Source organism: Acanthisitta chloris, unplaced genomic scaffold (genome assembly GCF_000695815.1).
Source record: "Acanthisitta chloris isolate BGI_N310 unplaced genomic scaffold, ASM69581v1 scaffold35312, whole genome shotgun sequence".
In the NCBI taxonomy this organism is placed as follows: domain Eukaryota; kingdom Metazoa; phylum Chordata; class Aves; order Passeriformes; family Acanthisittidae; genus Acanthisitta; species Acanthisitta chloris.
The window spans coordinates 16,914-31,528 of NW_008659366.1; the positions used below are offsets into that span (position 1 = coordinate 16,914).

Here is a 14,615-nt window from a genome sequence, read left to right on the forward strand (position 1 = left end):
GTTGGTTTATGAATTTCTGCAATTTGATTTTTAGCCAGATATATAGAGAGAATATACTTCAAAACAAGCATATCAAGACCTGATTTTTGCTATATTATCATGCATTTACATTAGTTGCATGCACAAATTAGATATTTGCAGGTGCAAATGTCCAATTATACCACTTATTTCACAAATACCTAATCTGCATGCATATGCAAACTAGGCACACAGTTTCTGCAATTTGATTTTTAGCCAGATATATAGAGAGAATATACTTCAAAACAAGCATATCAAGACCTGATTTTTGCTATATTATCATGCATTTACATTAGTTGCATGCACAAATTAGATATTTGCAGGTGCAAATGTCCAATTATACCACTTATTTCACAAATACCTAATCTGCATGCATATGCAAACTAGGCACACAGTTGTTGACACACATCATTAAAAATTAGGCCCTTGCTGTGGCACAGTGTAAATAGCTTGCTAGGGTACACACTCCAAATGTAGAAAGTACTGCAAAAAATAATTTCTGCACTATAAAGTCTCTATTAATTTTTAATGTTATCCACTGCCAGTCGTAGTCTAATTAATTCAGCAAATAAAGAGCAATTTTTTATTAAAACTAGAAATCTGACATATTCTGAGTGTACATAAAAATCACTGTGGTCTCTGAAACTAATTTATAACATCTTACAGTATTTTTAGTGAAGTTATTTAGTATGTATAATATAACATGCATGAGGGGGAAAGAAAATATTTAGTACAGCCCATCTCATCCCAGTAACTACATGATTGACTGACCATGATTTATTTATGTAGGGATTGTGGACTGACAAATTATTCATTACTTTATACCCCAGAAAAAGGTAGAGGCCCTTTGCTGCTGGGCATGTCATGAATTTAAACAATAGTTGGAGATGCATCAGCATGAACAAAACAACCTCCTGGAAATGTCCAAGCATGGACATGAATCTTTGCAAGGGCAGTTCACCATAGGTATGAATAATTGAGGTGAGCTGCCCCTACACAAGCTGTGTGTAAGTTATATTTTCAGATAGGCTATAATCAGAAATGTCCTGAAACCATTCACTTGAACTTTTACATTCTGAACTCACTGACTGCCATGTGAGCCAAACAAAAATCTGAATCTAAACATCCCAAAGGAGTAAATTCAAGTCGGGGTTTAAATCAGGATCCAGGTTTCATGGCTGGTCTCGTCTCTATTTATAATCTGGTTGCTAGGAAACATGTTGTATTTTAGATTAGCACATTGTTAGAAATATCTGGCAAAAAAAAGGAGCACTTTCCTGACTTAGGGCGTTGTAGAAGGAACTAGCATTTACAGTAAAATTACCACACTAATCGGATTTAATTAAGGTTTGCTATTTTTGTTTTTATTAACAGAAACTTCCAAGCAAGTTCAAGAAGATATATGCAGAGTTTGAAAGCTTAATGGTGAATAGCAATAGATCCCTTATTCTATGCACAATCTGAGATAATTCAGTTTCTGAGTAACTGATTTGAATTCCGTGATTCAGAACATTTTATATGTCCTTGTTTGACTTTAAGAAGTTTATGATCCCATTTTAGAGCTGCTAAAACAAGTATGTATGACTAATAAATTATACTCTTAGGAACCTACTCTGAAAGAACTTATGTACCACTCAAAGTTAATCTGGGAACTCAGAAAAGCTTTATCACATGTTTTCCAATAGTACATATGGGAAATTCTATTTTTCAACCTGGATTTTTCCAGGCAATACATTTTAGTATTACAACATATGCAAAACTGGATTTGCAGCTGCAAGGAGGGAGGAAAAATGTGTGGTTTCTTTTGTGAACATCTTTATAATCATATCCTACCTCCCTATTTGGCATGAAAAATGTTTGTGTTTAGGGGCTGCATTCTCATCATGCAAGCAACCTGGGAGAATGATAAAAGGTGTCTGAATTTGAAGGTGCACCTTTAAAGTCACAGGGAAAAATAATTGTTTTAATAAATGCCATGATATCTAAATGAATGCATACAGTGTCTCAGCACATAAAGTAATACATATTAGTAACTATTTGATTTCTCTTTTCTCACAAGGATCCGTCAAGAAACCACAGGGCCTACAGATTAACTGTAGCTAAACTGGACCCTCCAATAATTCCCTTCATGCCCTTACTTATCAAAGGTAAGCTTGGATGTTACCAGAATTATTAACTTGAAAGCTATTTGTCAAATATTTGAAGAATAAGAGTAGCAGCAAGAAAAAGCAAAAATCAATGTCAGTGTGGCATATGATCTTTTTCCATTATAAAAAACATGACACAGAGACAAGAGAAGCTGCTTTCATTCATCTGAATATCATACCTCAATTTTATTAGTCTCAGAAATGCTGCAAATTAAAGCCTAAATGTTTTACATTTACAGCTGCTATGGTTTTTGTAAGGGATGGATAAACCATTGTGCTGTTTTGTATGGCCATGATTCAGTAATAGCTTTTCTGTGTCTTTTATTTCCATACAGACATGACGTTTACTCATGAGGGAAACAAGACATTCACTGACAATCTGGTAAACTTCGAAAAAATGGTATGTATGACATATTTGAAAGAAAACTTAAAAAGACCTCCCTATTCATCTCCTCAAGAGTGAACTTCTCAACAATGACTTCCAAGGCTAGAGAAAGGGAAGGCAGGACCAAGAGCTGACAAAAATAGTCTGTGTTGTGCACAGCGCCTGGGACCTCTGGGTTTCTGGAAAACCTCAGAGAGGTGGAGAAACTGCCCACTGAGCCATGCACAGCCAAAATGTTTCCTAGGAGAGGCAGTATCAGTGACAGGGAGCAGAGCTGTTAGAGGCAATTTTTAACAGCCAGTTTGGGATCAACCTGTGATTTTAATGGCTGCTCCTTCAAACAGGGCTGAACTGCCTCAGGCTGCGATAGTTCTACATTGCTCCTCAGAGAATGAAAGAAACATTAAACAGAACGTGTACAACATTTTATTTTCTTCTTTCCTTTAACAAGTGCAAGGTGATATCTGTGACTTGATTGCTTTCATATTGGAAAGGGGAATCAATGATAAAAGGCTAGATTATGCTCAAATGTGTTTTAGTTTAAATTCTGCACCTGAGGTGTCATCATTTCAAACACTGTTGTCAAAAGCTGCAGGCAGGCAACTTTCCATTGCAACTGAAACTCAGTTTCTCAGGAGTGAGAAGCCATTTTCTTGGTTTCCAAGGCCATGTTCCGAATTAATATGGATAATGACACCTGCATCTGAGAACCTGGGTTAGCCAAGCCTGGCTATGAGCATCTGCATGGCAAAACCAAACCTGACTTACTGTTCTGGCAGTAAATCATAGAATCACTAAGGCTAGAAAAGACCTACAAGATCTTCAACCATTAACACTGCATCACCTTGTTCACCACTAAACCATGTCCCCAGGTGCCACATCCATACACTATTTGAACACTTCCAGGGATGGTGATTCGACCACCTCCCTGGACAGCCTATTCCAATGCCTGAGCACCCTCTCAGTGAAGAAATTTTTCCTGACATCCAATCTAAATCTCCCCTGGTGCAACTTGAGGCCATTTCTTCTCATTCATTCAGCAGCCATGCTAGAACATCTCTTCTGGCACTTATATATGCTTGTTTGGTACTACAGTAACCAGAACCACTCCATGGGTATTTCCACTGCACTATGGAGGAGCTTGTTGACCCTTTAAGCACCAATACTGCAGAGGGGAAGAAAGGAGGACTTACAGCTCTTTAGGAAACTTCACAGTGATCATCATTGTGAGTGAATTCTCCTCTTAGATTTTACTCTGTAGCTCCAGGACAGCCTCTGTCCTAGGGTTGAAAATGCCTCTCTACTAAGCTGAGACTTTTTTGTGGGTAAATGGCAGTGCTAGTGCCTGAATAAGGGCCTGACCCCACTTTGCAGTAATGGCATTCTGTAATTGCATACGCAGACAGTGTTGCCATCTCCTTCCAAAGGCCTCAGGCCTTCTACCTGCAGGAAAGGGCTTTTCTTCTGGACTGCCTTTTCTAATTAGGTAGAGATAGATAGATAGATAGATAGATAGATAGATAGATAGATAGATAGATGGATTTATTTTAGTGTAGATAGTAAATACTCCAGGAAACACAAAGGGATCTCAGACTTGGTTGGAGCACCTCCAGACCAGAAGGGGTGGCAGCTGCATTGCTATAGACATGGTTCTGTGGCTGGCTCCAACATCACCACCTCAGCTGGTTTACACCACCTGAGCCAGAAGAGCCAGTACATCCACAGGCCTCAGAGCTCTATGCCTTAGGCTCTTCTTTATGCCTGATTATGTGTAAAAGCCATTGCAGGAGGCAGGGGCTCTCCTCTGAGCACTTCCCATAGACAGAAGTTCAATCCAGGCTTGTCATTTAGAAATAATTCTGCACTGCTCTGTACCATATTTTGGCCAAGGCCAAGAGTGAATTTTATGGCAGCTTAATCTGATCTATATCTAGGTTGCTACAGGTCAGCACATTGCCTTATCTTCAGAAGTATGTTATCTCCAGAACAGGAGTTTACTCATAGCACCCAAAAGTTTTAAATAAAATTTTACACTGCAAGAATGTCATATCAGTAATCTGAGTTTTGAGCATTTTCTCTAGGAAAGGAAAGTGAAGATCAATTAATGGTTTTTTGATGCTATGTCTTTTTTAAAGACTCAATGTCACGTGTTCCTCCACTCAACAGAAAGGGAAACATTCTTCTTTTTTAGTGTTCCAAACCTTTCTTCAGTTTTTGCTCTACCTAAAAGCTCACTCTACTTTTTCTCCAGGCCTTACTGCAAGTATATCTCTTGTGTTTTTATTATTCTTCACGAGCTATTCTGCATGCTTCTAGGGTGTTTTTTTACTGCCTCTCTCAACCCAGAGCTGTCCAAAGCAACATGTATTCAAATTCCACCCACATAATTCATTCACATCCTAATGTGGACCTGGCAGTTTTTAGCTTTTTGCATGTGTCATCAGGTCAAGCAAAGAAGAAAAGCCTACTGTTAAACCTCAGTCACTGCCGCCTACTTGTGTTAAGCTTACAACTGTCATATCCACACATAATTGCCAGATATTAACTAGTGAAGACAAGACCACTCAGCCAGATAACTCTCAGATAAATTTTGCTCTCCTTTACATAAGTACAAACCCAAGGTAAATCTGTGCTGTTACTATGCCATTTTCAGGAGAAAAGCAGAAACCAGATTTCCTCACTGGAATCATGTCCTGCCATTTGTTGTTTCTGCCTCTTTGTTCTGCTGTCACAAGCAGATGAGATTCCTCTGAGCATTGCTGGGAGCCACCCTTACTGATCTTCCTAAATCATCTTCCTTCTTCAGAAAATTGCCTCCCTTGATCCATCCTAACTTTGATACTTGCTGAAGTTTATGAATAAAAACATCTGGGTACTTGCCACTGGTGGTGCCATTTGCCATCAGAGGAGGTGGCTCCCTCCAACGCTCGACTCTCATGTAAGCACAGTGATGAAACTTAGAACAGCTTCTGGCATTGTGTCTGCATTCTCACCACAGAGCTTGGATCCTGACAGCTGATGTGCTGCTGACAACTTTATTCCTGTAACTGGCAGCCAAAAGTAGAAGTTTGATCTAGTGGCATTTCTTCAGCTGAAGCAGCTTCCTTTAAACCTTTTCTGTTTTCTGATGTTTCTGTTATTATTTATATTAAATGATGCATCTTAAAACATGCAGGAGCTGTCAGGCAGTGTCTGAGCCAGGAGCTCCCTGAGTGCCAGAACCAGCGAGGCCTGGTTTCCTAAACATTTGTATTTCATGGCTGCTGAGCTCTGCTCAGAGTTTTCCTCGTGGCTGGGGCATGTGTCATTTCTTCATGGCTGGGGAATTCTGTGTGAATAGGCTTTTGTCATAACATAGGAACTTGCACTACAGCCTTTTTCCTGAAGGAGACAGGAGGGCACTTACACAATCTTTCTCTTGTCTGCAGCCATCTATTTTCACAGAAAATTGGTAGAAGCTTTCATGTGTTTGAAAACTCTGGGTTCTTTTTTCAAATTGAACAAAATCATCTAGAGAAGAAGGGAAAAACATTAGCCTAGTCTTTTTTAGCATCTCATGCTAAAAAGGAAAGGGACTGAGTCAATTTTTCCTGTGACACTTCCTATAAATTGATCTTTTCAGGGGTGTAGTGGCAGAACTGTGGTATTGGCACTAGTGAGGGGACATCATGCTGCAGAATATTGAGCTTTACCTGCTGCTGCCTTTGTGACTGTCTGCTTCTTCTTCCCCATCCCCTGATCCCCATGGATGCCTTATTTGGAGGAAGCTGTGAGGAGTGGGAGGACAGGGACCAGCTAGCCAGACAAGAGAATAACCATGTGTGGCAGAGCCACAGTTACATGTAAAGAGGGAAGTTTGCAAATGGACCCATTTGGTTTGTACAAGATATGGGCGAACAGTATTGAACTTGTCAGAAATAAGTATGCTCTTACTCTTTGTATTTGCACTGTACTTGTTCTCTTTACCATGCCATTTATTGCATGAAGCAAGGTGTGTTTGTGTGTGTGTGTGTGTGTGTGTGTATGAAACAAGCATTTGGCCTTAAAATCCAGCTTGGAAAATGTTATTTGTATTTTTATCAATAAGTAGACAGAACAACTAAATTACTGGTCTTAGTAGTGTAAGTCTTTAGTAAAAGACTTTTTCTTCAATACCAAACAAGACATGATTTTAGAGAAGTGTTGAAGGTCTTTAACTTATCTCACTGCCAGAAGCTGATGGAGACAGGTTACAAGCTGTTTCCACCATGATGTTGCTCAGCTGCACCTTCTAGTTTGGTGTATACTCCATGACACCAAACTATCTGCATCTCTTCTTCACTAGCGAGTTGATGGTAGTTGTTAGTTGTGTTGATTTAGAAGACTCAGCTATGTGATAACCAGAGACATATCTGTCACAGAGCAACACGACTTGTAAAGTGTTTAAATACTGTAGTTGTAGTTTTGCAGGTGGGGGACATCTTGATTGCTGCAAGTAGGTAAAAGATAAAAAGATGGCAGTAGGCAGCAAGCACAATTAGTTTGTCATCTATAATGACCCTCTTTACAGGTGAAGGCAAGCACCCAAAGCTGTCAGTATTAGCAGTTTCTATAAACTCTGCATGATTTAACATATACAGTGCAAACTACAACCTGCAGCACAGTACATGGCAATATATAACATTGAAGTGACACTGCTTTTATAGCTATATATTTAGAAAAGATTTAAAAGCCCTTTCCTAGAATTATGTCTTGCCAGGGGAACAGAGAGGAAAGTGAGGAAAGAACTGAGCGTGACTGTCTTTAGGGACAGGCAGTATTTCATACTCTTGACCGCTTAACTGATGTCTGCTTTTTTCAAACTTAACTGCATAATTCTGCACTCTGACTGGCAGTACAAATTTTGTATTCATAGACAGAGGGAAGATGCAATTATTTGGGAACTTTATCAGTACCATTTATTAAATCATCAGACAGCCTCAACAAAGATCAGTGTCCATGGCACCATCTCCATGTCACACTACCCAGCATGTCTCAGAAATGGCACCTGTGGAGGGAGCAGAAGTCAGGAAAGAGCTCTTAAAGTGCTTACCTGCCATGGCAGCACAAGACAGTGCCATGGTGCTGGCCACTTCTCTTTGTCAAGCCTCTTCACCCTTCAGGTGTGAAATGAGGATTAGAGAATCTGTGCATATTCATTTTCAGGTTTTGTGGAGATGAACAAAAGGGAATTCACATTCTGATCCATATGCAAAAAAAAAGGGGCAAACATTCCTTCATTTTTGGAACATAAAGATTATGCAAAAAAGTGTGTGTCTAAAGCCCTTAGTAGTTTTCTATGGCATATATGAATATTTATAATATTTAGCAACTTGGGTGTGGAATGGATTAGAAGATAATGTGCTGGCCTGCTGCCACAATTCCAGGGCATTGTTGTGTATGTATAGCATGCTGGTAGTAGTGGTTGCTTGTTATATTATGCAGTTGGTTCTATTTCACAAAGATCCAAATTTAGGTTTGTATGGCTTTTCAGTAGTGGTCTTAGCACTGTGAGTAAATACAGGCATTGACTAGAGGTAATCCTCTATTTGAAGAAAATTTGTAAGGAGCATGCAATTAAACTTACATCTGAACATGTTTCTAGTTTTCTTGGCTCAAAAGAGGACAACCCAACTTATCTACAAGACTGAGGAAGAGAAATTCTCTTGTGTTTCGTGTGCTGTTTTTCTGTTCACTTTGCACCTAACAAAGAGGAGCTCTTAGGAGTTTAGGCAGTATTAGACAGTACAACAGCACTTTGGAAAAGTCAGTGTGTAAGGTTAGATACACTTGTGCAAACTAACACCAACAGCTCTGTTTAATGAAACTTGCCTACAGGGCCACAGTTTGAACAGTGGCCTTCTCACTCAAGCATTCTGCCAGACAAATCAGTGCACACACACACCCTCAAGTGCTCATTTACACTGTCTTTTTCCAGGAGGACTGCATTTAAAACTCAAGCTCATATAAAAGGTGAAAGCTCTTTAATTGCTGAGTATGTTCTAGAAATGGCCTTGCTGTTAGGAATGGATGGTCTTAAAATTAACATGTATATATTCCATAGTGTTCCACATGATATTCCTTTTACATTTTAATGTGGGAAGATGTTATCAAAGAAATGCATGTCGAAGGGATTGATTTTCAGTCTTAGTTAAGGCCTTTTACAGCATTCAAGCAAGGGAAAGGGTTCTCTGAGTGCATGTAAATTACACTCATGCTCATTTAAAGCCTGTGTAAATGCAAATCACACCCTACATATAAGGGGATCAGCATTAAAATTATATTTTCATTCATATGACTGCTTTTATTGGCATATGTCTTCACACTCAGGCACAGTTAGGTGCTTCCTTTAAATGATGATGAAATACAGTGCTTGTTCTCTGATTGCATCCCATCTTTTCCTTCCAGCGCATGATTGCCAACACTGTCAGGACAGTGAAATTCTGCCGAAGCCAATCTTTCAGTAAGTGTATTAAAACATCTGCACAGTCAGCGTTATCATCAGTAGCTACAGTAATTACAACTAATTCTGTGTGTACCAGAATTGAAAAGCCTGGTTTCCAGTGATTTTTCCATGTTTGGATTCTCTGATGTTTCACAGGGTGAAATATCCTTCAGGAATCATGCGAAAGAGCTAAATATCTGTGAGGTCTCTACCCATCTAAATTAGAGCTGATTGAAATTAGCCACTGCGTTCAGAAGTGGTTGAAATAAGTCTAGCAGGCAGCAGCACGCACATAGATGGGAGATACTTGCTTGGATAAATGATGTTTTAATAGGAAACCAGTCCGGAACATGACGTTTATAAATGACGTAACTGCGTAAGGTGATGCATTGAAAACCTGTTTGTCAGTATAATTACCTGAACATACTTGGGGCCATGTCAGATGACAGAGCTGTATAGTCAAACAGGCTTGTTCTGTGGGTGCCCCGTCAGTCCCAGTCACTGCATTCCCTCAGTGCTTCAGCCACTTTGCCTTCCTCTTTCTCAAGCAACAGAATAAATACTATAAACCAATAAATAATATAAACCAGTAATTATAAAAATAGTTGCTTTCCATCTGGATCAGAGCTTAACTGTAGAAGATCGAGTAAAGGGGTTTGGTTTTTTCCTCCACCATCAAGGTTTTTCTGGCTTTGTGTCTTTAATTTGGATGCATTAAGCACTGGTGAGACCTCCACGTATTTAAAAATGGAACTCGATTTTCATTATAGATGATACAACAAAATGTCAGTATTTAGATCTACTGCCCCTCAGTCCCAGGCTTTTTGTGTGTGTGGATGTGTATTTATGTACTGCAGATGCTTTAGTATCTTTTTTTTAGTTGCAGTTAAGTCACCTAACACATATTTCATTAAACTGTAAGCTGTTCCCTGTGAGGCTAAAGGTACTCAGATTTTAACACAGTGGTATTCCACAATTGTTGCTGGAGTAGGTAGAATGTGGTTATGTTAAGTAATGTAAACAGGTAGTAAATTCTGAGGCTTGAATGGGGCACTACATTGTTACAAATACTTCGCACTGAGCTAGAAATGGGAATATTACATGAAAGGAGGCTTAAATCAATGATGTAATTTTGAATCTGTGTGAAAGTTGCTGGTTTAAAAGCAGATGGGCAACTTGTTAGATATATAATTCATAGCTATTGACTAATAAGGTGATGTATAAAACTGTAACCAAGGGCCATCAATTTGAGTAAATATAGCCAAGGCTATCCAGGAGAAGTTAATTTGTGGGGGTAGTAACCAGAGAGACTGTCAGACATGGCGGAAGGTTTCAAAGAGAGCAATCTCTAAATATTTTCTTTTTTACTCACCAGGATCTGGTGTTTCCTGTGACTACTTGTAAAGAGTTATGCATTCTGGTCAGGCATTTGTTCATTTCAGTGTATCAATCCTACATCATTTCTTTCACCAGATCCTGACGCAGCCCTGGCTAATAAGAACCACCAGGATGTTCGGAGCTATGTGCGGCAATTAAATGTGATTGACAACCAGAGAACTTTATCACAGATGTCTCACCGGCTCGAACCGCGTCGAGCATAAACACTGAAGCGATGATGAGAAATGATCCTCTCAAGGTCACTTGCTAAGAACTTCACTTTCTCTGCTACCGCACTGCCACTACAAAAACAAGCAAAAACACATTCTAAGGTCTTAGGCAACGCACAATGTCCCAGCCTGCCGGGGAACCTGGGCTGAGGAAGAATTTATGCACTGTAGGTGTACAGGTGGCCATGTTGTGAGCTGTTAATTCATCTTAAAGTGTAGTAAGTGATTTCTCATATGGATTTTAAAAAAAAGGCAAAAGATAAAATAGAACAGTTAGTGGGAAATGCACAAAATGCTTTTAACAGTTCTAAGGTAGGTAGTGTTTTTTTCTCCCTAATGAAAAATCTGTATTTTATCGTTTACTCTCCAGGTCAGGACCAAAACTGATCATCAGTTTAGCTTGCCCAGCTACTGTTGACCTCAGTAGAAGATGTATGCAAGCATCTGATGAAAGAATGTAGGTTCAAGGTATAGTTCCATTCAGAGAAGACTTCCAGGTATTTCCATTTTAAATACAACAGACACTAAGAAAAAATGCTAACGTTAATAATACTGCCTACTACTGCAATCAGTGTGGCCATTTCAGAAAACTGACAGGACTGAAAATCTTCTGAATGATAAATAGATTAATCTGTGTTTACCTTTTACTTTTTTTAAACTACCAATCAGGTTTTTAACAGAATTCCATTACAATAGTAAGGTTGTCAAAATCAATAGCATTAAGGGTAGCAAAGGACTGGTTCAAAAAGAGCACAATATGCACAAATGGATTTCAAGATAATGTTCTCCTGGACGTTAAAACCTTAAACTTCAGCTATAAATAATTTGTAGCTGGTTAACACATATTTTCCAGTCTTAAGCATTTACAGGTATCTTAATTTTCAGCCAATTGTTTTGCACTTTCAATAGACTGTAAATAAATGTTAATTCATTATGTTCTAGAATATTTATTTATGTAATAGTTATTGTGCCAAAATAATTCTGTTTTATTTATTTTGTTAGCATGTTATGGGAGTGCAGCTTTGATCTTCACATTTTGTGTGCATTTACATGTAGGAATTGCGTGATCTATCTTTCCTGTAAATAACATGCAGTACCTTATTAAATGTAATTGCTGGAAAGGTTTAGTCACTGGCCTTATTTGCACTTTCAGCTTCATTCCTGCATAAATACCAATGCTACTAATTGGCTGATACATCAAACTTTGCTTGTCATTTGCTGGGCCTTGAAACCACAGTTAGCCTGCATCCATTGTGATATGGACTATGAGTTTAAAGCCAGTCAGACCCATCCCTGCCACAGGGCATGACAGTCCTGCAGCAGTGTAACACTATGGTTTATTAGCTGGTTTGTTTCTGAGGAGGCTCCTTACCCTGCCATGTAAAGACAAAAACATTTACATTGGAAAGGTTTAAACAACTAAGAGATATATTCTTAATTTTAGCTATCTGACTATTTTGTCCTGCTCAGTCACTAATGTGAGCACTACAAGTTGTCTTGGACAGGATTTTACCTTGGGTTGGCTAACTCAAAACCTTGGCTAATGTGGCACTCGAGAGACCTCTGGCTCTGGTCACCACAGGGAGGTTTATCAGGTCCTGCAGCCATGAGGGAGGAGGTGATCTGGCATGTTCCCTTTCCCCTTCTGACTGTGCAAGGGATGGCTGTGGTACTGCTGGGCAAGCCCCGATGGCAGCCAAGTGTGTGCCAAGGGGACAACGATGTTCAAATGGCAAAAGTCTTTCCTGTTGGCATTCACACTGGCTCTGTGGAGCTAGATGTCCTAAAAGTGATTAAGCCTGAAATTAGAAGTTGCAACTATCATCCCATAATTAAGCTTCAGAGATGACCTCCTTGATAGTCTACATTTTGCCTCAGATGCAGAGTATACTTTTCTTGGCATTGAGCATTACTGTGTGGAGTCAGTATACACATAACGATTGTTTTCATCTCTAAAAATAATTATATCCTTTTAGTCAAAACATGAATTCTGCAAAAGCTGAGAGTCACCAGGGAAATGCTGACACAGAACCACAATCTGTTCAGTACCTGCATTCTGCAAGGAAAGAATTACACAGTTAAGAAATATTCTGCAGCATGATGAAATAATTTATTTTAACTTTGCTGTCTGACTAGAAGTTCAAGATGATTCAGAGGAAAACCAGCTAATAACATAGAGACAAATTTGTGTCTTATTATTTCAAGTGAGAAATATTTATTTCCATTTGTACTGTTCTATGAATATACTTCATATGGCTTTTTCAGATACATAATCTTCCCAGAAGCAAAGTATGCAGTAGAATAAACTACAGGGACACAATTAATTCAAAAGATGTTTTTATCTTTACAATCAATTTATAACATTTCTGAGTTCATGATTTTATTTGTTCCAGATTTGTTCCTATTGTTTGGACTTTCATTTACTTCTGTGTTAGCTGGTTTATAAAGCTGCCAAGTTTTGGCTTGGCTCTGTGCATAGACCGATTCTTCATCTGTTTAGTATGTTTTTATCCCTTTGGTTTACTCTTTTTTCTTTAGAACCTCTAACTGTTTTACTTACTTGTTGCCAGCAGTCTCTATTGTGTAGCTATATCCTAGTGATACAAAGAGAGGTTTTATGGCACCTCCATATCAACAAATGAATGCAGTTTACCTACTCAATGAAACTGGTATCTGGCATTTTTTAATTTTCCAATAAAGGGTGCTGTATAAATAACAAGTGTTGCTATCTCTGTATCTACCTCATTCAAGTGGCTCAGATAGTTGCTATGGTGCTGATCACTATCTACATACCTAGAGATTAGATGAATAAAACTACCGTCTGGCTCTGAGATCTGTCCTGGGGCTTCTCTGGCTCCCTGTGTTGACTTCACAACAGGTAGGCAGCTGTCATTATATTGCTCTTGCTGTATGAAGTCTAAGCAACTGTTGCAATAGTGTGAAGAATGAACAGGAGCTCAAGAAACATTGAAATGCCCATCCTGGCTTCATCCTGTGCTCGCAGCTGCAAGCTTGATCCTTCTTCAGGTGAAGACACCCCCTTGCCTGCTGACTGTTGGGGATGAGTGGTGAGCCTGGGCTCAGAGGCTGTGCCAACACAGACTACAGGGTCAGGCTATCCCCAGCACTGCTCTGCACATGGTCCATGCTGCTCTGGTTGCAGCACTTGGCCTGGTTTTGGCCCCTGACAACTTGCACCACAGGAGAGTGTCCAGCCATTATTTGTGGAGGAGCATGCACCAGGGACCATTTCCAGTGGGAAATACAGACAAGTCTGTCCATCCTGTCTCTGTCCCCTCCACTCAGTTCTCTGGTGGTACACAGGATGCTTCACACCTCCATCACACCTCTTGTGTGAGCAGCACAAACACTGCAGCACAGCCCCCTCCTGATTTCAGCACTGCAGGCTGACAAATACAAACCAGTTCAGAACAGTGATTGTGCCTGAGGGTCACAGGCTGTATGTACAGTGCTGATACTGCTGGTCTGTGCTCCTTGGCCTCAGGCCCCAGAGCTTCTGACACTGTTATATTTACTTGCTGTGGTTTTCAGATGAGAGGTGACTGGGAGTCCACAATAAATATCCACTGCTGGGGACCACTGGGCCAGGATGGTGCCACCTTGAGCATTTGGGAGATGTTCTGCTTGACATGGTTCCACTGCTGACATGGTTTTTTGCTCAGGCAGCAGCAGAGAGCACAAGCACATCTGTTTAGGGCTGCCAGAACCTAAAGTGTCACAGGGTACAGCTCTCCCTACCCAGCACATTTTGCTATTGTTGCTTTGTTAGGATTTGCTCTTTTTCTCCATGGCCAGGCCCAGTTCTGGTCATCACTAGACAAAGACAGGGAACAAAGGTTAAATCCAGGGAGGCTTGAATCCTGCTCACCAGGAGGCTACAACTGTTTGGTAAAGGCAGGATCCAAAATATTTTCCACAGACATCTTGTTCAAACCCAATCAGCCACAAAGACATGATAGACAGATAAGAATTCA

The 14,615-nt window shown here is 39.8% G+C and overlaps 1 protein-coding gene across 1 annotated transcript in view; it reads left to right on the top strand.

Annotated features, from left to right (window-relative positions):
* RAPGEF4 (Rap guanine nucleotide exchange factor (GEF) 4) overlaps positions 1 to 11,034 on the top strand; it is a gene marked incomplete at its 5' end in the record, with an annotated part of 26,840 nt that extends 15,806 nt beyond the window's left edge. The window contains 5 exons of the mRNA XM_009069372.1: positions 1,393 to 1,443; positions 2,078 to 2,165; positions 2,501 to 2,565; positions 8,977 to 9,031; positions 10,487 to 11,034. Coding sequence (XP_009067620.1) covers positions 1,393 to 1,443; positions 2,078 to 2,165; positions 2,501 to 2,565; positions 8,977 to 9,031; positions 10,487 to 10,614 — 387 coding nt within the window. The remainder of the gene's footprint in view (positions 1 to 1,392; positions 1,444 to 2,077; positions 2,166 to 2,500; positions 2,566 to 8,976; positions 9,032 to 10,486) is intronic.
* Positions 11,035 to 14,615: the final 3,581 nt, after the last annotated feature.